General features: G+C 39.5%; 1 protein-coding gene across 7 annotated transcripts in view; it reads left to right on the forward strand.

Annotated features, from left to right (window-relative positions):
• Positions 1-373: 373 nt before the first annotated feature.
• Positions 374-22,632, forward strand: part of LOC119486138 (pleckstrin homology domain-containing family A member 7-like) — a 177,827-nt gene continuing 155,568 nt past the window's right edge. For 2 of the 7 annotated variants that reach the window (XM_037766027.1, XM_037766022.1), the window contains exons 1-3: positions 718-800; positions 892-968; positions 1,113-1,170. In XM_037766027.1, coding sequence (XP_037621955.1) covers positions 718-800; positions 892-968; positions 1,113-1,170 — 218 coding nt within the window. Of the gene's footprint in view, positions 801-891; positions 969-1,112; positions 1,171-22,632 lie in introns of all 7 variants that reach the window. The other 5 variants (XM_037766021.1, XM_037766019.1, XM_037766020.1 and 2 more) reach the window with 5 other exon arrangements.

Here is a 22,632-nt window from a genome sequence, read left to right on the forward strand (position 1 = left end):
ATAAACAAGTGTAATACTTCAATCAATGCAATATGTGCAATCTAAAAAAAAAGAAAAATGCCTGTGCAATATTTTTATAGTATGCAACCTCTACTGCTCTCATATATATATATATAATCAATATATTCATTGATTGAAGTATTACACTTGTTAATTGCACTTTTTGTGAGGGAGAGAGTTGTATGATTAAATAATAAACCTCTTCTTTATGTCATTATAATTCATAAAGCTTTTATTATAAGCTTGTTTTCATTTTCTAATCTTTAATGTTTTTATAACTGTTTTAATTATGTCTTAATGTTCTTTTGCACTTTATCGCAATGTTGTTGAGTGTTTATGTAAAGCACTTTTAATTGCCCTGTTGCTGATATGTGCTCTACAAATAAAGCTGCCTTGCCTAAAAGTGCAGAAATGTAACTTAGGACCAAAGCAGTCTGCAATAAAAAAAAAAAAAAAAAATAGAAAAATCTCCTTCAAGCTCAGAAGAGCCTGTTGTTTTCATTTTCATCTTGTGAGGTGGTAACTCATATTTCCGGGCTTGAGAGTGAGTCCCTGAAGGCAGCGCCGGCCCTAGCGGTGCTCGCTGAGTCTCCAGAGATCCATGGAGACAGAGAGAGAGACAGAGACACAGAGAGAGAGAGAGAGACAGAGACACAGAGAGAGAGAGAGAGAGAGACAGAGAGGAGGAGGAGATGAACTAGAGACTCATACCGGATCATGGCGGCGCCTCTCGGCCGGGACACTTTACCTGAACACTGGTCTTACGGGGTCTGCGGGGACGGCCGGGTCTTCTTCATCAGGTGAGAGAGAATAACCGCGTTAACGGGAGTTACCGGAGTCTCTCTGCTGTTTCCTCTCCGGTGGTGTAACAGGTGTTTTCTCTCTCTGCAGTGATGAGGTTCAGACTACCACCTGGCTGCATCCGCGCTCAGGTGAACCTGTAAACTCCGGACACATGATCCGCTCAGGTAACGATGGCTAACTGAGCTAGATCACCTGTTTCTGTTCACCTGTTTGTTCACCTGTTGACTTTACTGTGTCTGCTGCTGAGAGGGAGGAAACTTTCAGGTGTGTCACCAACAAGTCTGTGTTTTTGGTTTTTTATTTCACAGACCTGCCTCGAGGATGGGAGGAAGGATTTACAGACGAAGGAGGCAGTTACTTCATAAAGTAAGCACCTGTCACCTGTCTTATTAAACGCTCACCTGCGCATTACTTAAAGTTACCGAGCAGCTTAATATGGCTGCTCTCTCTAATGACCCAGAATGGATTTAAATGGAGTTGTGACTGCTGCGACTATAAGCTACCTGTTGACCCTCAGGTGACCTCACTGCTTCCATGTGTTGCTGTGTTTTGAGGTGCAGACATCTGACATGTGTTATCTCATCTTCGACCTTTTGGCATTTAGGCTGCATATGCTGTTTTATTTTGCATTGATGCAAATTGTTTGGGTGCTCTTTGAGGTTTAATTTGTGATAGGTCTATACTGAGATGTACAGTGGTGGAAGTCCTGCATTCAAAATTTAGGCTATGTAGGTAAAAGACATCTCCATTGACACTTTTAAAGGTCCCATGTTATAACAAAGTGAGATTTTCATGTTTTTTTTGTTATGTTCATAAGATACACCTCGCTATAACTAATGCAATATAATACAACAACCGTGCAATCTATGCTGTAATGTTCAGTTTTTTGTTGAAAGTCACACATAATGGGTTATTAAAGTGGATATATACCAATATTTTTAAAGGTCCCATATTATAAGAAAGTGAGATTTTCATGTTTTTTTATTATAAAGCAGGTTTAAGTCCTATATAAATACTGTGAAAGTATCAAAACGCTCAATTCACAGATAAACACACACAGCCCGTATTAAGAAACTCTGCATTTGAAACAAGCCGTCAGGATTACTGTCCATTCGTGATGTCACAAATATACATTATTTAGACCCTTGACACAATTTTAAACGTAAACATTATAAATGTGTCCCAGTTTATTTCCTGGTTGCAGTGTATGTAAATGACATCAGCTGACAGGATGTAAACATGTACCCAAGCTGTTGCCTAGCAACGCAATTCTGTTGCAATTCCGTCAAAATGCGCTAAAGCGGAGCGTTTCAGACAGAGGGTGAATACAGGTATATTCAGGCAGACAGTATGAGGAAAATAAATGTTTTTTTGAACATTACAGCATGTAAACATGTTCTAGTAGAAATACAAAATACTAGTATGAACCTGAAAATGAGCACGATATGGGACCTTTAAGACAAACCTTAAATACATATTTATTTCCAATGGCCTTTGGTAGCTCTTAACGGATTTAATGTTTTAGTATTTCATAAACTGTTATTTTGATAAATTGCTCTTACAAGTTTTATTCTGTTTCTGTTTTAGATTTGTGCACATATTATAATATTGCCTTGTATTTTTCCATTGCAACTTATTGTTTTGTTGATATTTTACTCGCTTTTCACTTTGGCTTGTGCAGCATTTTGGTTAACTCTGGTTGTTTTTAAACGTGCTATACAAGACTTGACTTGACTAGAATAGTCAAAGTTAAGGTCAATACGTCTTAAAAATATTGGTATATATCTACCTTAATAACCCATTATGTGTGACTTTCAACAAAAACTGAACATTATAGGATAGATTGCACGGTTGTTGTATTATATTCGCATTAGTTATAGCGAGGTGTATCTTTTGAATTGAGTGCATATAGATGGAGAGGAGAGTTGAGGTTCATTATGATGTAAATGTGGTGAAAAATCTATAATCAGTTGTCCATTTGCTGTTGTTGAACATGCTTTCTGTACTCTGCTGTTGACAAATATTGATCAGATTTGTCGTGTTGCTTCTGTCCAGGCTACAGAACAGAACAAGAGCTGTGTAATTTCATCACTTTACTAAATAATATATCTATGTTCATGTTGAGAGTTTTGCTGCAACAGAAACAATTTCACAATCCCAACAATCAGATGCTCGAGCTTTGCTTTATTTTATGAGATAAGTCAGAACGTCTTGCATTGCATTCTGGTCTATTGAAGCTGTCATCTGTATCTCTGCATTTAATCTAAGTTTCTATACAGTATGTAAGCACAATGCTCGGTTTACAAAGAAGCCCTTTCTTTTTGACCTTAAGGGTTTATATCAGTGAAGAAAATGATGAATCACCACCAAATAAACCATCCAACAACAGTACAGTGTGGACTCGTGTCATATGTTGGCAGTGCAGAGCAGCAGACTTATAACACACTTGTTTAGCACTTGAAAAACAAGTGTTGGGACTTGGTATTGACTTTGTATTTGTAGTCTTGACTTGTTGGGACTTGACTCTGGACTTCATAGCCAAAACTTGTGACTCACTTGTGACAAAACAATGACTTTGTCTCGCTTCTGACAATATGAATGGAAGGAACACTATCGTCAGTATTTAAATGTGTTCGGGTGGATTTCTTTCTCTGCATAAGGATGTCACAATACCAGAAATGTAGTAGTCGATACCAGTACCAGTGACATTCCACGATTCTCGATACCCAATTTGATACCACGGTAAAAACAAAAACCAAACAATAAATCCCATGTACTTCAACATCCACTCCTTTATTACCGTTTGCATGCTGGATTTTGTAAATTTATTATTAATCTCTGATGATTCGTCTTAAATTTCTCGCCGAAAACTAAATTTTACAAGATTAAATTTGAACACATCATGATAACGTTATAATTTAACTTTGCCCAAAACTCGAATTTTTACTGAATGGAGTTTGAACGCATCATAATGTAACTCAGTGCAACCTCCGTACATTAGCTGTTAGCTCCGTTATTTATCCAAGCAGGGCCCACCAGCTGCTAACACCTAACGTTACGAGCTCTCCTCCTTCCGGTTTCAACACCGACTTGTTGTTCACAGTGTAGTATTATCAGGACATTTTCTATTGATGAGACGCCGTTAGTCCCGGGTCCTGATCCCTGGTACCTGCGGTACTGTAGAAAAACGAGTACCGTCACGTTTTCTAAATTTTGGCATTGACTTGGTACCGAAGTATCGGTTCTCGTGAAATCCCTAAACTGCATCTACAGTAATGATCATTTGCTACTAGAATCTGAAACATTTCTTCTACTAAATCTAGTTCCTCCAGGATCTAGAGGACATAGGTTGCTGATGGGACACTGTTCGATCAATATTTGGCTAATGTTTACTACCATATATTATTATATATTGGTCACTGAAATGTCTCACATCATAGAGGAAACACAGGTACAGAAAGATCCTGTGAGTTGAATATTTTTCAGTATAAATTTGGACTCGACATACCTTCTTGGCGTTCATGTTTTTTGTCTGTGTGTGGGTTGTTTTTTGGACTCTTTGGTGGATAATTGATTTCTCCGGTTGTTGAATATTCATATATACAGACAGCACTTCTTCTAAAGCGCATGCGAGTTGGCAAATTATCATTCTGACTGTTTGATTTGTCGACTCAGTCGGTCAGTAATCATCTGTGTTGAGGTCTTGTAGTCTCCTTTAAAATGCTTTCCGTGGGATTGAGTGTTTCACGACTTGTGCTGAGCTGTTGTGCTGACAGAGATTTAAGTGGCATTGCAGATAACAGAGGGCAAAGGTCATTTATGTTGCTGGTAATTGGAATCGCTTCAGCACAAACAGCTGTTTTTATTTTTTTTGGTGAAAGCTGTTTTCGACTTTGAGTAAATGCTGTCGGAATTCAGGCTTATTGCAAAATATCTTGTTGTGTTAGACGCTGATTAGAATGAATCAGAATCAGTCCTGATGGGCTGTCGTTGTCTGCAGTAATTTGTGACTCAGACTCAAACTGTGTGTGTCTTTTTGCTGGCACTCTCTAAAAAAAATATCCTGAATGGAGTCATTGAAAAAAACATGAAACTGCCAATTACTGTGTATTTTGAATTTCTGGTTTTAAATAAAACCTTTAATTTATGCAACACTTTCTCTTGTCGAGCCTTAAACTGTAACTCAAACATAATCAGTATTTGAATTGACTATCAAGCTGTTAGCAGACAGTTGTTGGTGTTTCACACATAATGTTGTGTTCGGCAGGAAAGAATAAGAATCTTCCCCAAAATATATTCATTTTCAGCCTTGATGCTTTAAAGGTAGACCCACTGCAGGTGATCAGCTTGTGATATGACGATAGACTGTATATAAGAAGTGGACGTAGTCACCATGACGTCACCCATTGGTTTGTGAACTACGGTTTTGAAGCTTTGAGTTCAGCATTTTTGCTGTCGCCATCTTGTTTTTTTGCAACCAGAAGTGACACAGGGTGGAAAGAGACATTTTTAGCCAACCAAAATGTTACAATTAACGTTCATGAACTGAAAACACACTGTGAAAGGGTTAAAGTTGTAATACAAAAACACGGACAACTCCCAGACCGGACAACGCCGTGGTAGCGACCTGTCAATCACAAGGTAGCCACATCCTAAAGCACACACTGCCTTATGGTCTATTTGACTCTAAATGGGACCATAATTTACTAAATGAACATCATGCTGTATTGAAGAAGACTTGAAACTAGAGATTGAAACCATAAACTCATGTTTACAATGTTCACTGAGGTAATAAATCAAGTGAGAAGTAGGCTCATTTTCTCATAGACTTCTATACAACCAGACTTTTTTTTTGCAACCAGAGGAGTCGCCCCCTGCTGGCTGTTAGAGAGAATGCAAGTTTAAGGCACTTCAGCATTTGCTTCACTTCTCAGACCTGGAGGTTGCCACCTGGATACATTAAGCGGCATTTATTAAGGAAAAATGCCAAACATTTACAGGTTTGAGCTTCTCAAATGTGAGGATTTCCTGTTTTTTTTCTTTTTTGTTATCTCTGTAGATCAAGTAAACTTTGGTTTGAACTACAAATAATGATCATTTTCATTATTGATTAATTGTTTTGTCTATAAAATGTCAAACATACATAGTGAAACATACTTGTTATAATGTCCCACAGTCCAAGGGGGCACCTTCAAATGTCTTGTTTTATCAGACCAACAGTCCAAAAATCAAATATATACACTTTCATATATCCACACGTGTGAAGCTTGAACCAACAAATGTTTGGTATTTTTTGCTTGATATGAATTGATGATTTGAAAAAGTAATTGACGGATTAATCGAAAAGGAAGTGATTGTTAGTTATAGTTATAGTATAGTTAATGATATAAACTTTTAGTTCAAATAATAAAGATGGAAGAGAAAGAACGTAGAACTGACATTAAGGGTTTATTCTGCAACACATCACACAGGTGTGAAAGGAAAACGTCTCTGCATTGAGTAGAGACAAAACCCTCTTTTCCTTTGCCAGAGTGGGACGTTTGTTTATTCTCTGTCTCTCTCTCTCCAAACTTTTAATTGGCCTATGAATGGTATTTCTTGAACAGAAATAATATGGTGAAGTAATAACAACCTTGAAGTCCAATATCCTATTCACATCGGAGGGGAACTATTTATCTGGAGGCCATGTTTATGTAACTGCCCCCCAGGGCTCCACCACTGTCTGTTCTGGAGCCTCTTCTATCCCAAAAATGTTTTTCATGTTTTTTATTACGAGCAAAAAGAGCAATACGGCTCCCTCTGTGTCTCTGCGTGTTTTTCATTGTCTCCGGATGCTCACAGAGTTCTTGGCATCAGCTTATTCTGAGAAAAGAAGTTTCATTCCTGAAACGGGACGGTATCTGTTTACGATGTTGTATTTTACAGTGGATTGCTTTTTATCATTTTTAATGCTGTTAACAGAAATATCCTCTGTGGCTTAGTACCAACACAAACCCAGCACATCAAAGTCAGGGACCCCTGGAAAGATTTATTCATCTCTTACGTCAGAGGAATATATTGTTGTTAAAGTGACGACACTAGATGGAGCACAGCTTCTTGTTAGTGCTGCAGTCGATTGAGTGGGAAACTTAATTATTTTTTGAGACTTGTTACGTAAAATGTCAGCAAATGGTATAGCTGCCCATCGCAACTTCTCAGTGCCGGGTGTCCCCCAGGAAATTATTAAGCGGAGGATTTCAGCCACAAGATGAAGCAGATTTCCTCTTTAGATTAACTCTCTGTCTGATCACAATCACTGATTCGTGCACGTATGTGATTGTTGGCCTGCTTGATGTTTGTCGAAACAGTTGGCTCACTTCTTAAATACGTGGCCACAGCTTAGTATATGTCATAAAAGTGTAGCACATTCTTCTAACGTTAGCCGAGGCGCCTCTAATACGCACTTTGCAGAGCTTAAGGTGACGTTTTCATATGACTTGTTTTGTCTGACAGTTAAAAACCCAAAGATACGCAGCAGTTCATATATCAAGTGCTCTTCCATCCAACTGTTTTTATGCATTTTCAATTTGTGCATAAAAAAATGGAGTGGAAACGCTGGAAATTCGAGTACTTTTTACGCTTGGCTATAGCTGGTGTATCAACAAACGAAAAGTTCTATGAAAACAGACTTGGCGAATAAATAATGACGTACATGTGACTTATTTTGTCACTCAAGCGTCCACTTGACTGGAGAGACTAGAGAGAATAGTGGTAGAAGAAACATCAAATCTGTGTGGAGCGATGATGAGGAGATATTCCTCAAATGAATACATGAAACAAACATAAATGCCATATTCACATCATATTTCCCACATGGTTTTCCACTGCATCCTCTTCTTCTCTAATGGTTTAATGGCACCGGACGGGAGAAAAACAGCATATTAATTCACATTTGCTTGTGCAGCTTTTGTGGAAATTTGGTTAAAATCTGTGCTACATTTGGACGTTAACCTGACTAGAGATATATAAAACTGAGAAAAGCAGCAATTTGTCATATTTTACAAGCCGAAACCAGTGAATGTTAGACATTTTAGCTTATGAGGACCTATTATGATTATTTTCAGGTGCATATTTGTATTTTAGGTTTCTACTAGAACATGTTTACATGCTTTAATGTTCAAAAAATACTTTATTTTTCTCATACCGGCTGTGCTGCAGCACCTCTTTTCAACCTCTGTCTGAAACGCTCAGTTTGAGCTCCTCCCCCAGTCTGCTCTGATTGGTCAGCTGGCTCACTTTTATGATCGGTCACCTGAACTAAACTCTTCAGACTCCGCTCCAGCTCCGCTCTAACTAGCTTTGTTTGGTAGCGTGCCAAACTAGCCGTTAGGCAGGTATTATGCAAATGTGTTACTTGGTGACATCTCCATGTTGCAGAAGAAAAGGCGGGACTTCAAGCAAGTGTTTCTGTGGGGGAGAGTTTTGGTTGGACTTTGAGCTTTGTAACTTTGCAGACCTTTTACATGCACAAAAAACTATATAACACACTAAAGGAAAAAGCACCAAAGTATACAGTAATAGGACCTCTTTAGTAAATGACTTAAATGATTAATTATCAAAAGGAATGATTTCTGTAGTTCTTCTAGATACCCAGAAAGGGCAAAAGCCTCTGAGATAGTCTGAATCATTGAATCATCAACACATCCCAAGGGCACTGACACCATGTGTTTCCAGCTAAATGATGACATCTAAATATGCCACGTGAGTGTCATTATGTGACCAGACCTGTTGATGAGCTCATTGTAGATGTAGCAGAAGCAGTTAGATTGTTTGTTCCTGTCCGTCCCCAACGTTCACACTCAGTAGTTCTCTGCCTGGGCTCGCTGTAATAATCCCTCTTTATGTCCCCTTACGGACAAGTGGGACGTAAGTATGAGTTTGGTTTGTTTGACGACTTCCACCTCCGCAGGGCTAAACCCACTCTCCCATACCTCTCTTCAGACGTAGTACTCAGAGTGCGTAAGACGTTTGTTTGTCTAAGTGTGTTCTAACTCTCTTATTCGTGCCTCTCTGTCTGTCTCTGTCTGTGTTTGCACACACTCATACCTACGCACAAGCAAACAGACATGATGTGTGATTGTCTCTTAACCCTGAGGGGCCTCCAGATGGGTCCTCCTCCTCCTCCTCCTCCCCGTCCTGCAGCCACTCCCAGCAGGGTGCTGCTGGTACCGGGAGGTGGGGAGCAGAGCCGATCAGATCCGAGCAGGGATAAACGTCTGCATGGCTGGTTTCAGTGAAGGGGATTTAAGGAAGGCAGCACGAGAGAGGGAGAAAGAATGACACGCACTCTCACAAAAAGTGAGAGACTGAGAGACGTCAGTGTTGTCTGTTGGTAGTAGAAGACAGCTGGTTCAGTCCTGTTGGCCTGTCTGTAGTCATTATCCTGTAATCTAGAAAGGTGTCAGACACACAGTCACTGCTGAATGAACCATTGACTCTGTTTGGACGTACTTTCTGTAACCGTAGTAACCATTTATTTTACATTTACACCAGATTTCACTTTGTTTCAGTGGTGAAACAATTAGTCAAATGATTATTTTAATATCTGAGAAGTAGTTTAAGGCATTTCTCAAGCAAAAATACCAAACATTCTTGGGTTCCAGCTTCTCAGATGTGAGGATTGTCTGCTTTTCTGTTTTATATAATTGAATATCTGTTGGTCGGACAAAGCCAGCGATGTGAAGTAGGGCTGCACAAGTAATTAAAAAAGTAATCGCGATCACGACTTTGGCTTCCCACAATTTAATGAACATGATCGACTGCGATATTGACGTTTTAAAGTGCGTGCTCCGCTCGTAGAAAACTCTGCTGCATGTTAAATGAAGCGCTTCCCAAACTAACAGCCGGTGATCGAGATGTTTTGTCTTCACTTTTGAGGAGCTGTCGTACCCGCTGCGTGCGCACAACCTACAGTGGCATCCTGTGAAAAACTTTTCTTAATGTTCTGTAGTCCAGAGTAGAAGAGTAATAAACTGTAGAGCAGATGGACGAAAATGCACTGAATTCAAGTGAAGAAGAACCTTATTTGAAGTCTTCTTTTGATGCCAACATTTGTTATTAGCAGGATTGTAGCACAACGTGAAAGTGAAAGCTCTGTTGATTTAGTTTTGGGTAAGAACTTTTGGTACAATTTGCTTCTAGGAGATGCACTGTGCAAAAGCGGTCTTATTTTGATGCAAAGATTTGTACATTAGCAGGAATGTAACACAACATGGAAGTGAAATCAGTGCTGTTTATTTAAATTTGAAAGTGCAAAAAAAATCCCATTAAAATCAATGAGTAATCGTGATAAATAAACGTGATCTCAATATTGATCAAAATAATTGTGATTATCATTTTGGCTATAATCGTGCATCCCCTAATGTGAAGAAGTCAACTTGGGTTCTAGGAAATTGTGCATGGTATGCTTCGCTATTTTAAACATTTTATAGACTAAACAATTAAAGGATTGATAGACAAAAATTATCAACAGAGTAATTAGTAATAAAAAAAATAATCACGAGTTGCAACAAGGTTCCTCTGAAGCGATGCACATAGACAACAAGCCTTCTAGTACAGAGCAATATTACAGTAAAACTGCTCCAGTGCATTTAGTGTGTGTCATACACAGGTACAAATTACAACAGTTTAAAACCCCGACTACATCTCATTCATGTACTGGTTCGACAGCTTGCTGGATCGACCTGTTGGTCTTTAAATCCTCTGCTACTGGGGAAAAGCTGATAATCACCAAATAAAACACGAGAGGGATCCGATGTAAAGCTACCAGTGAGCGACAACAGTCTTTTAGTATATGCAGTTGAGTTTGAGCCACAGCAAAAAAAACTCAAGAGCCACTTAACTAGCTTTTTACTGGATCTTTCAACCACATCTCACAGTCTTCATTAGATCAAGGAGGCCATTCACATCCAAGACAAAAGTTAGGACTCCCCCTAATTTACAACCACTTTGTTATCACATGTCCAAAGTTCCACACTTAGGTCATGTGATGACACACCTGAGTCATCTCCATGACAACTGAGCAAACTCAATACTGATGAGATGTGGTGGAAACCCCAGAAACAGCTTGTGAATCTTTATTATATCTGTTCTAATTGGGTCAAACTTTTGTTTCCAGGGTCCAGAAGTAATTTTTACACTCAGAAAAACAATTGTACCGCACATTGATAAATAACAGAATCTTTTTCTGACTTCAGTCTCCTAAGATGATAAATGTTGCTGTTTTATCTTGCTGCAGATGTAATCTATATGCGTATGCCAAGATATGGTTGCATCCAAATAAATGCCTTTAATATTTAGTGGAGGTAATTTATTTAATCTGTGTATTATGGTCTGTAACGGGGGGAGGATAAGGCTCTACTGGAGGAGAAATCTCTCGCCAACAACATAACATGTAGATGTTACAAAACAATTGTAATGTATTTTTAGAAATTATATAAAATATGTAGACAATAATCGAGAATCACAAAAGATAGAAGATAAAAAGATTTTGTAAGATTGGTAAAATAACAGCAATACATGCGTTATAATTCTTAAAGTGCATCCATCAAGTGAGCAGATCAGCTTCCTTCTGATTCTTCAATAATGTTTTAGAGCATTCTGACTCCTCTCCGCTCATAATGAATGACCGTGACACTGAAGGACTCGGGGGTGATGCTCTTGGCAGAAACCCGTTATTGCTGGTTGTGCAGTGATTTGAGAACTGCATGATTGGCAGCGTAAGCGCAATGATAGTATCACGAAGCCGTGACAAAGAGGCTTATCTCAGAGAAGCTTACGGTAATGTCAGGAGTATGGCCTTGCAAGACTTAAACCCTTTAAGGCTCTGTGTTATATACTGACTGAAGATACCATCAAGACCACTGGAGGAGTTTTTGTCCTGTAATGTTTCTATAAATGTCTTTGTTGAAACTTTTTTAAAAGGTTTGCCGAGCAGGTGGGCTCTTTGTCAGCGAAGAGTGGGTTCACATTTTTGTCACATTTTCGTCGTTCAAACTGCCCAGCAGCACGGACACACGTCTTGGTTAAAAAGACCTTTCCGTGAATATTTTGAAGAAATACAGCAGCTGATTTCTCAGTGCACGTACAGTATAGAACAACCTTGAATCACTGTTCCACCAACCTCTCAAGGAACCGGCAGGAAGAATAAGAAAATCACTGATGAGTCACAGCGGAAAGATGCTGACGGATGTGAGCTGGCTGACGTATCAAGGGCTATTTTTCTCAAATTTGAATGTTTCAGGTGTCTGCCGGTGAACACTGAATGGACCTAAATATAGACGTTGTGTATAGAGAAGGCCATTCTGCAGTAGATAAAGGCTGGCCCACAATAAAAGACTTTTCAAATCATAACAGGTTTTTGAAAATGTGAGAGACTCCACACATAACGACATGTTATATTAGATTTAACAGTTTTGTTCCTATAGTGTGTGGTGAGCAATGATTTTGCCAAAACAGCCATCACACACTAACAGATTCATTCATGAACAACAAGAGTATACTGACTAAAAAAAACCGTAAATCTTGCAAAATCTTAGTGTAAACAAACATGGCGGATGAGGGGCAGGAAGAATTAGCGATGTTAGTTTTTGCTCTACTTTGTACTGAAAATCCATGAAGGAAGGATGGATGAAGTCATGGAGACACTTTAAATAAACGTTTGTGTTGTTGTCACAAATCAACAAGTTGGTCCTCCATTTCTGAAGTCCATCTTACTCCTACTTTAAGCTTCACATTAGGGCTGCACAATATATTGTTTTTTTTTTATCGTCATCGCAATATCAGCTTGCGCAATAAACACATCGCTATGACATTGCACTCTGGAATTTTTTTAGTTGAATGAGAGTATCAGTGAAAAAAGTGCACTTAAAAATGCAACTTTCATTCTTTTTTTGTGTCTTTTGTGTTCAGTTCAATGTTCAATTTGTTCAATAAAACAATATTGGAAATAATTTCCTTTAATTCTTCTAATTCAACAAACAATTTGTTTTATTTTAGAATACTGAAAAAAGCAGGAAGGCAGAACTAAGGACACTTTGATATCTGCTTATTTATCACAAGTAATATCGTTATCGCGATATTCAACAAAGTTATCGTATATCACATATTTTCCTCATATCGTGCAGCCCTACTTCGCATTTTGCATTAGCTCATGCATTAGCCGCGGCCGTCATTACGGCGGCGGTTGTCCTTCCGCTTCAGTCAGCTTGGTTTTCAATTGGCTATCGTTCTTTCCCACGGCTTTCCTCGGGGGTTCCCCAAACCAAAGAATGTAGTATATTGCCAAGAAGTGACAGTCAATTGGTCGTTCCATTGCAGCATCAGCGTCCAGCAGCAGAGCTACGCCATTTTTGGCTGAAATTGTCTACCGGACGGCAGTAAAACGTCCCCCTGCAAAGTGCCGTACAAAATAATTTCTATTGTCATATTTAATGTAGTTACCAAAATGGCCTGTGTTAAACAATGAAAATATTACAAATAGGCATTTTCAGTCCAAAATGGCGGCAGCGGCTGTTGTAAAGTAAAACAACAACGGAGTTTCGTCTCTTTGCTTCTTTACATTTTGTCCACACACAGCAGGAGATCCAATTGTAAATATTGATCATGTTTAATATTTACGATTTGAAATCGGTGCAGCCAGGATGGACTTACGAACAGATAGGGTGATGTAAAAAACACTCTTAACATACCTCACACCACAGGAATATCTGAAAAGATAATCTTTAGAACCATCAAAAAATCGTGGCTTTGCTACCGATTATCAGGCCCAAAATGGGCTTGATTCTCGTGCAGTGTGTACCCGGCATCAGATAGAATCCACCTGGATGTCTGCTCTGAGGTTGTTTGCTCACACAGAAAGGACAACTTCATGCAAAAGGTTGTTTTTCCATCTTGATGGAAAAATATTTGCGAACCTGCTAATAAAACCGATGGCTCATATTAAAGGCGTAAGAACATAGGGCTGGTTTGTGCTGGCCGTCTGACGCTCTTTGTCCTCAGATGAAAAAGAGGCTTTGTTTTGCCGTGGCGCTGTGGCTAAACCAAAGAACCAACAGTTCCCTGGCAGACAAATAAAGGCTGCAAGAGAAAGCTTTGTCAACAATAGCTTTTCTGTTGTTTTCTCTGGTTGAAGGTGCTAACCAGTTTCTCTGTTTGCTTTGGGAACAGCAGGAAAGTTAAAGATTATTTCTTGTAAATGTCAGCCCAAGGACAGCGTTTTAAATATCCAATGTTGTCTTCACGGGGCTGTATAATGATATTCCCTCCAGATATTTCCTTCCAACACCTGCTTCTCTACTAAAGGCTCAGCAACATATGCCAGGATTATATTAAGTGTTTTCTTTAACATGCTTTTGCCTCTTTTGACTGTCATTCAGCAGACTTTAGATTAAGATGGTAAATTAGTAACTTCCAGAGGTGTTTAGAGGTAAATCATTTCCTCTCTCTGTTCTGGCTTCATTTCACACATGTCAAGGCTTTACGTTTTTGGAAGACCTTGGCAGAAACATTGCCAGAATTTCTTTTTTTTGTTCAAATGTGACTTGATAGAGCTTGAAGGTTGTCACCTGCTGCATAGCTGGGATGTCAGGTGCACTTAATGGAAAACACTTCAGATGTTTTGGCAAATTGAGAAATCACAGCTGTGTATTGATGTTGTTATAGCTCGGTGGTGGTTTGGCTTGGTGGAATAGTTTCTCCAGCACACTTTGGTCTGCATAAAGCCAAAAGAATAAACACCCTCTGCAGGAATGTCAGCTCTTGAGTGGAGTGAATATTTCATGTTTGTTTGCCTCTGAAGGTGAGTTGAAGAAAGTAGAAGTTTTTGAAGGATGAGGGCTTTTTTTTGTAGTGAATGACTTTGGAAATAAGATGAGTACATTTTCATCTAATCTGGGAATCTTCCCAAGAGATAGCATCTGCTGAGGCAGCTTCTCGCTCACTCACTCTTTCTCTGTTTTTCACACTCTCTCGATGTGATTAGTTGATTTTGGTCAGTCGTGTTCTTTCGCTCTCGTTCTCCCAGTTTTATGTCTCTTGTGGTACCTTCACCTCTCAACCTCCACCTCCATTTTTCATTTATTTTTCTGTGTCTCTCTGAGAGGTCAAGAGAACGTGAGACAGTTAGAGAGAAATGTGCAGACCAGTGGTGAGCTTCAATACAAATCCATCAAAACTAAAACACGTTGCACACAGGCGGCAACCTTGTGAAAAGAAAAGCAAATGCTGAAGTGCCTTAAACTTGCATTCTTTCTAACAGCCAACAGGGGGCGACTCCTCTGGTTGCAAAAAGAAGTCTGATTGTATAGAAGTCTATGAGAAAATGAGCCTACTTCTCCCTTGATTTATTACCTCAGTAAACATTGTAAACATGAGTTTATGGTCTCAATCTCTAGTTTCAAGTCTTCTTCAATACAGCATGATGTTCATTTAGTAAATTATGGTTTCATTTAGAGTCAAATAGACCATAAAGCAGGGGATGCTTTAGGGGTGCGGCTACCTTGTGATTGACAGGTCGCTACCACGGCGTTGTCCGGTCTGTGTGGTGTTGTGTTTTCATCTTACAACTTTAACCCTTTCACAGTGTGTTTTCAGTTCATGAAAGTTAATTATAACATTTTGGTCACCTAAAAATGTCTTATTCAGCATTTGGTTGTACTTAGCTCCACCCATCCATTTACTTCTGGTTGCAAAAAAACAAGATGGTGACCGCCAAAATGCCGAACTCAAGGCTCCAAAACCGTAGTCCACAAACCAATGGGTGACGTCACGGTGACTACGTCCTCTTCTTATATACAGTCTATATGGATGCACAAACACTTCTATAGTACGCCATGCTTTATTCACCACTTTTTCTGCTGACTTGCAGCCCTTTAGAAGGCCGGGGTTATAGCCGAAAACGTTAACGAGAAGAGTTTTGTGCCATTTGAAGACGTCAGAAGAGGTCAATTTTTTTGACATTGTTTAACCTAAACGATACTTGAAAAAATAATAAGATTATTTGATAATGAGGCCCTAATAAAGTAAAATGTCCTTAAATCCATGTTGATTGGATATCAGGAAAAAGTGCTGAGTAATTAGTGATCTTTGATCTTGATCTTGCTCAATTTGGCCATTGATTCATAAAGGAAAAAAAACAGCCTTGTCCGACACAATATCAGCATTGAGTGTGAGTGTGGGGGGAAGACAATGTGGCCAAAAACAGACAGGTTTTTGACAAGATTGCAAAAGTACGGTGTTTTTCAGATCGCTGAGAATCAGATTCTTTGGGTTTATTCATGTTTTAGAAGTATGAATGAAGTTTTGAAAAAGTTTCTAAGACACCTAAAAATGAATCACAAACTTGAATTGAAGCTGTGAGCTGCAGCTGCAGGTACCAATGAGAGACGTCAGGTAAGAAGAGAGATGAGAGCAGTGAGTCAGTGTTTATGCCTGACTCACTCTATTCACACAGAAACCCCCTCAGGAACTCAGTCAGCATCACCACTGGCTAATGATTATCAACAGCTCAATGTGTGTGTGTGTGTGTGTGTGTGTTCAAGCACATTCTTATTTCATTGGTTCATCATACCGGACAAACTCAGATAAAAGAGAAAGTGTTCGACATGAAAGGCTTCTTTTATTCTCTCTCCACTCACTGAAAGTTAACTTCAGAGCTGACATAAAAAAAATCACATACATTATTTTAATACATTTTCTTTACCAGCTTCATAAAAGGTAACGCTATAAGGTGCATAATATCTCTTTTATTCCCCACTGAAAGGACCAGTGTGTAATGTTTAGGGGGATCTATTGGCATAAATTGGAATATAATATTAATAAGTATGTTTTCATTAATCACCTGAAAAAAAGAATCGTTGTGTTTTTGTTACCTTAGAATGAGCCGTTTATATCTAGAGCGGATCCTGTTGATGGATCCGGTCGCCATGCTTCTACAGTAGCCCCGAACGGACATAGCTGCAGCATTTTCACGTCTTTGTGTCGTCCACCGTAGTTCTCCTACACGTTTGGCACACAGGAGAAGTTTCAGTTGGTTGCGACCTGCAACTTCACTGCTAGATGTCGCCAAATCCCACACACTGCACATTTGTAATGTAACAAATCATCTTGATATTCAGGCGAAACTGTGACATGTATTTCAGCTTTTGCAGAAATGTAAATACACAGTTAGAATTCTAAAAGTAGTATTATTAAAGGGGACATATTGTGCTCATTTTCAGGTTCATACTTGTATTTTGGGTTTCTACTAGAACATGTTTGCATGCTTTAATGTTCAAAAAACACTTATTTTTCTCATAAAGTCTGTCTAAATATACCTGTATACCTGTACCTCTGTCTGAAACGCTCCGTTTTAGCGCCTGTCTCTTTAAGACCCCCCCTCCTGAAAAAGCCCAGTCTGCTCTGATTGGCTGGTGAGAAAAATATGGTGCACCTTTGCAAAGGTAGTTCTCAAACTGTGGGCGATATATTCTAATGAGCCTGCATGTGACATAGGAAGGGGAGACAATTCTGAATGGCTTGTTGAAACACATGTTTTCTGATCTAGACATCCCACGAAAAACTGACTGGGTGGTCTTATTTGTGGGTTGGGAGGCAATCCAGATACCCAAATGTATGAGCACAAGCACTGAAAAAGTGAGTTTCTCATGATATGTCCCATTTAACAAATGTCTATGTGACAGGGTGTTAAAGGTCCCATATTATGCTTATTTTCATGATCATACTTGTATTTTGTGTTTCTACTAGAACATGTTTACATACTGTACTGTTAAAAAAAACCTTTATTTTCCTCATACTGTCTGCCTGAATATGCCTGTATTCACCCTCTGTCTTAAACGCTCCGTTTTAGCGTATTTTGACGGAATTGCAACAGAATTACGTTGCTAGGCAACAGCTTGGGTCCATGTGTACTTCCTGTCAGCTGATAACATTCACATACACTGAAACCAGGAATAAACTGGGACACATTTAGAATGTTTACCTTTAAATCTGTGTAAAGGGTCTAAATATTGTAAATTTGTGACATCACAAATGGACAGAAATCCTGACAACTTGTTTCAAATGCAGAGTTTCTGAATAAGGGCAGTGTGTATTTCCCTGTGGATCCAGCATTTCCATACCTTCTCAGTATTTACGTAGGACTCAAGCCTGCTTTATAATAAAATCTCACTTTTTTATAATATGGGACCTTTAAATTTGAAGACCTACAATGGTGAGAATGGCACATTATTCTGTACAGAGTGTTTGTGAGTGTTTTATCTTGGCGATGTTGGTGCAAAGACAAACTGCAATTGCATTAAAGAAAAGAATCGCAATAAAAGTACACAGCAGGAAAGTGAATAAACATTTTCCCCAAATTGTCGAACTGTTCCTTTAAGAGGGAATTATTGCAGTTTGATTTGTACTTTTTATTATTGTCAGATAAATCTCTACTGTCCCCCCCGTCCCCTTTTTTCTAAATCCACTTGGACACGATTAATCTCTCCTGAGTAGGTGGTGTAATTATTGAGCTGTTTTTGCCTCATGGATGGAGGGTTGTGTCAGTGACTTTTCCTCTCAGCCACAATTAATTTCTTTACTGATTAGCTGCTACTTTTCAGCTCCGTGCTCTAAGTGGTGTGGTGTTTAAAGTCTTGTCTGGTTAGTTAGTCTGTGTCTCGGTGCAGATGGTTCTATTTAATGTTTAATTTTGTGGAAGTGGAAACGTGCTGATATAAAAGACTCCTGTACTAGTTCTCTACACTTGTTAGGAGCATTTGTTCTGACTTTTAGATGATCCTCTGCACACACTGACATTCACATCAAGGGATGTTTGTCCGAACCATACACCTCCTGAGTAGCTGATAATTCATCGCTCTTATCTCTAATCCTCTTCAAACTGAGATGTTATTTTTGGGAGAAATCTCTCCCTCTTGTCTTGTCCCTCTTCCTCTATCTCTTCCTCTCCCCACACTGTTAATAGATGCAAAGATTAGTCTTTGGGTGTCATTTCAGCACCAGTGTATGTGTGTGTTCAATACCACCTTTGAAGTTAGTCTGAAAATGGATGTCTTGAATATTTAACCTTGCCCCGAGGCTGCAGTATTAATCCACAGAGTCTCTTAACACAGATCTGTCAGGCTGATATGAGGTTTATTACGATGCTCCGTGGGAATGTGAAGCGGAGACAAAGCAGGGCGTCAGACTGGATGTAAAAGTGCTGGGTTTGCTCTTTTTTTTATGAACAAATAGATGAACAGAGGTTGTTAGACAAATGGCCACAAAAAAAGCATCCAAAAAGTTAATCAGAAAGTAATTAAGAGCCCTCCAGCCTCATCCGAGGAATGCATTATTAAAAAGAAACACAGCAAAAGGATTAATGTGCATGTGAACAGTTTTAAAAAGACAACTCCAGAACTATGCCAACTATGACCAAACTTCTACTGTAGCTTCATACGGTAATCCTCATTTATTCCGATACCACTATCAGAAATGCCCAAAATTTGGTACTCTAGTCTATGCATCGATCCGATACCACAATTTATTAACTCAGTAAAAAAAATCAACTTGTTTAACCGGATACCAATTCTCTTTGCCGCTCATCAGCCTTCACTGTGCTGTCGCTCTGGATGTATTATGGCTGCCACTGGCAAATACTGTTTTAGAGCAGCGAAGAAGAACTGATTGCAGGTAGTTTGTCACGTGACGATAGCAAACAACAACAGTGCGGTGCTAGAGGAGAGTGTAACAATAACAGTAGTCAGAGTGAGGATAATGTCAGACATTTGGCAATATTACACAGTAGAAAATCCAACAAGTAAAACGGCGATATGTGTCCAGTATGTAAAGCTTCTGTTTCGCAGGGTGGCAGCACCCTGGTATTGTGTGTGAACTAATCCTGTTGTGATCAGTAATATATTTGTTGTTCTGAACACACTTGCCTTTCTCACTCGTCCCTCTTTTCTTTGTCATAATCAATGTGTAATAGTTCAAAAGCTGAGTGGCTTCTTTCTCTTGTTTAAAACAAAAATTAAAAAAAAAAAACATACCACTTTAAATATTAGTGGAAGTCAAATTTCTGTGACAAATTGTACTTCGAATAAATGTCACTCCTGCACATCCACACAAAGAGAAGTTTCTCTCTCACACATCTATCAAAATGTCAACCACATCTTCAACGGCGTTTCTCTTGATGGAGTGGGAACAGCTGCAGTTGATTTCCTGCACATTAAGGGGAGAAAGTTCTGCATGTCATTCCCCCTCACTGTACTCTATCTACAGTTATTTTACATTTCAGAGAACATTAGGAGTGCGCATACGGGAAGCAGTGAGTGGTTAATCTTTTATTTCAAATTGGAAACAGGATTGTGAAAGAAACAGTCGTGTTCACAATACTAAAAAACAGACTTATTATTGTGCTCATGAGCACGAAGCACAGATATCTGGAGAGATGAAAGGATGGAGCTTTTTACAGGTTTACCCCCCATCTATACACCTGCCCTACTGCCTGTTTGGTTGCTATGGTTACGCCTGCCTCAACACCAACAGCATACAATCTGTTTTTTTTTCTTCTTTAAATCCTGATTGCCTTCAAGACCATCTCTTACACATTTGGTCACTCTAGGGTTTAGTTTAAGTCATTTTCTTAATTTTCCTGCTGCTGCTGATGATAGCAATGGCTGATGGGACATGAAGTTCAACAGGAGTCCAAAAGATACTGATGAGAAATTCACACATTGGCATCAATATATCACTCTGCATATGTCAAGGTGAAAGTCTTGCAAGTCTGGAGAGCTAGCGGTTAGTAATGGATGAAATAAAGCAGAAACCATAGACTGGATATGAAGATGGACGACGCGTCTCCACTTCCTCCCACTGTACAAAATGAAGCCAAAATATCCCAGATACAGAGGCTGCCCTCTTGAGATTTTGACATCATTTGGAGCCAGAATCTGTGCAGTAGTGTTCGGGGGGCTGGAGCCGCGGTATCGAGGTTCCCGCCCACACACCTTCCCGAGCCAATCACGAGCCGATCACAACCGCAGCTTGTGAGCATTAGCTACGTTGGCACCCAATTATGGGAAGTTAAAGTTATCTCCTCTGTCGTACAATTCCCGAGTCTCCAGCTCCGCCACTACTACACTCAGAGCAGCTGTCAATCATGACGTCTCACCCCCTTTATATAGCATCAAATAACTAATTAAAACTAAACTTATCAGATAAATTAACACTTGAACATACATCAGCGTGATAAGAATCTTTGGGAGAATTTTTAGTTTGGCCCATGTCCCATCTGCTAATATGTCGTCCATCTTTATATACAGTCTGGGGCATAAACTTGCAAAAACTTGCAAAAGGGGAGCTTCTTAGAATCCCAATGAGTCTAGGAAATCTATTGCATTACGGGAACATTGTGAGCTTGTTGTGACAACAGATAAAAACCTCACTGGCTACGTATACGTGTAGAGATTGCAATGCTATTCTTCTGACATGAGATCGCTAAAACTGTCTACAGTGGATGAGATTCAGATCAGGTGGTATATATCAGGTATACATCCACCTCAGCATATACCATTGACTCTTACATAGAGCCAATATGAAATTGATCTTCTAACGAGCTTCCTGTACGAGTTTTTTTCTTCCCCTCCAGCCAAGTGTCTTTTGTCTACCCAGCCTCACTTCCTAAGGGATTAAAGACACCTCTTCTTTTGCACACCAATGACTGCTCTGTTTTCCTCCGTCCTTTGATTTTTCCCTGGTTCAATTTCCCTCTTTTATCTGGCTCTCAGAATAGCAAGTCACGTTATGAGCGACAAGCATGAGACAGGCTCACAGTTCACGAAGGAAGCGTGGCGGTAGACAAATCAACATGATTTATGCGATCAAAGTCAATGGCTGAATCAGAAATCCATATCAAGAAACAGCATAGCGTCGTCAGTTCTTATAAACCACAAAATGGGCAGGAAAGGGCAGCAAGTTAAAGGTGCTAAATTCGATATCCAGAGCATTAATATAGCAGCAAAAACTATTTGCTATGTGAAGATACAGAGGAGTAATGTCTACCTGAGCAGAGAATGAAGTCACTCTCCCTCGGTGTGTTATAATTTGTGCTTTTCCGTGCTTTGTTGACAAAGCCGGGCCGGCCACGGGCGTGCTTTTAGTGTATGTTTGTGCAAGTGAGCTGCCCCACTGGCTAGCTCACGGCTGTCGCTCTGCACTGCTCTCATACGACGGTTACTGCCGATAACGGCGTCCTGACCGATGGCTTCGTTTTGAATACGTAGCGCTCACCCTCCGGTTCCCCCCTCAGGTAAAAACTGTTATCTCTGTCAGCAGTTTTGCCGTCGTTTGCACTGTTAGCGTTGTTAGCGTTGTTAGCACCATTAGCTGTGAGCCGGCTCTCTGTTGAGAGGCAATAGAAATGCTTCCAGTCCCATATTTAGCACCTTTTAAAGAAATTGCAAACTAATTTAAAAGCACAGAATTCTGAAATTTTATATACAGCACAGGATAAAAAAGATTTGCAAAATCCATCTTGCAAAGTGTTTTGATTTTAGATGTGTACAGTGTGTACCAGATCATCTCCATCAGAGGTGTTATGGCAGCACATGACGTGCTAATAAAACCTCAGTTATGGAACAATGCGTGAAATGCAGAGCCTACAAATGGAAACATGAACCAAAGGCGTGCTGCACTCGTTGAATTTCTCCACATGACAAGCCCACACATCTCGACAGCGTAGGACCGGCCCGTCTCGCTCTTCTCTACATGGCTGTTGTCTGAGGACCAAAAGGAAAAGCTTGGGATTGGAAA

Source organism: Sebastes umbrosus, chromosome 4, assembly GCF_015220745.1.
Source record: "Sebastes umbrosus isolate fSebUmb1 chromosome 4, fSebUmb1.pri, whole genome shotgun sequence".
Taxonomy (NCBI): domain Eukaryota; kingdom Metazoa; phylum Chordata; class Actinopteri; order Perciformes; family Sebastidae; genus Sebastes; species Sebastes umbrosus.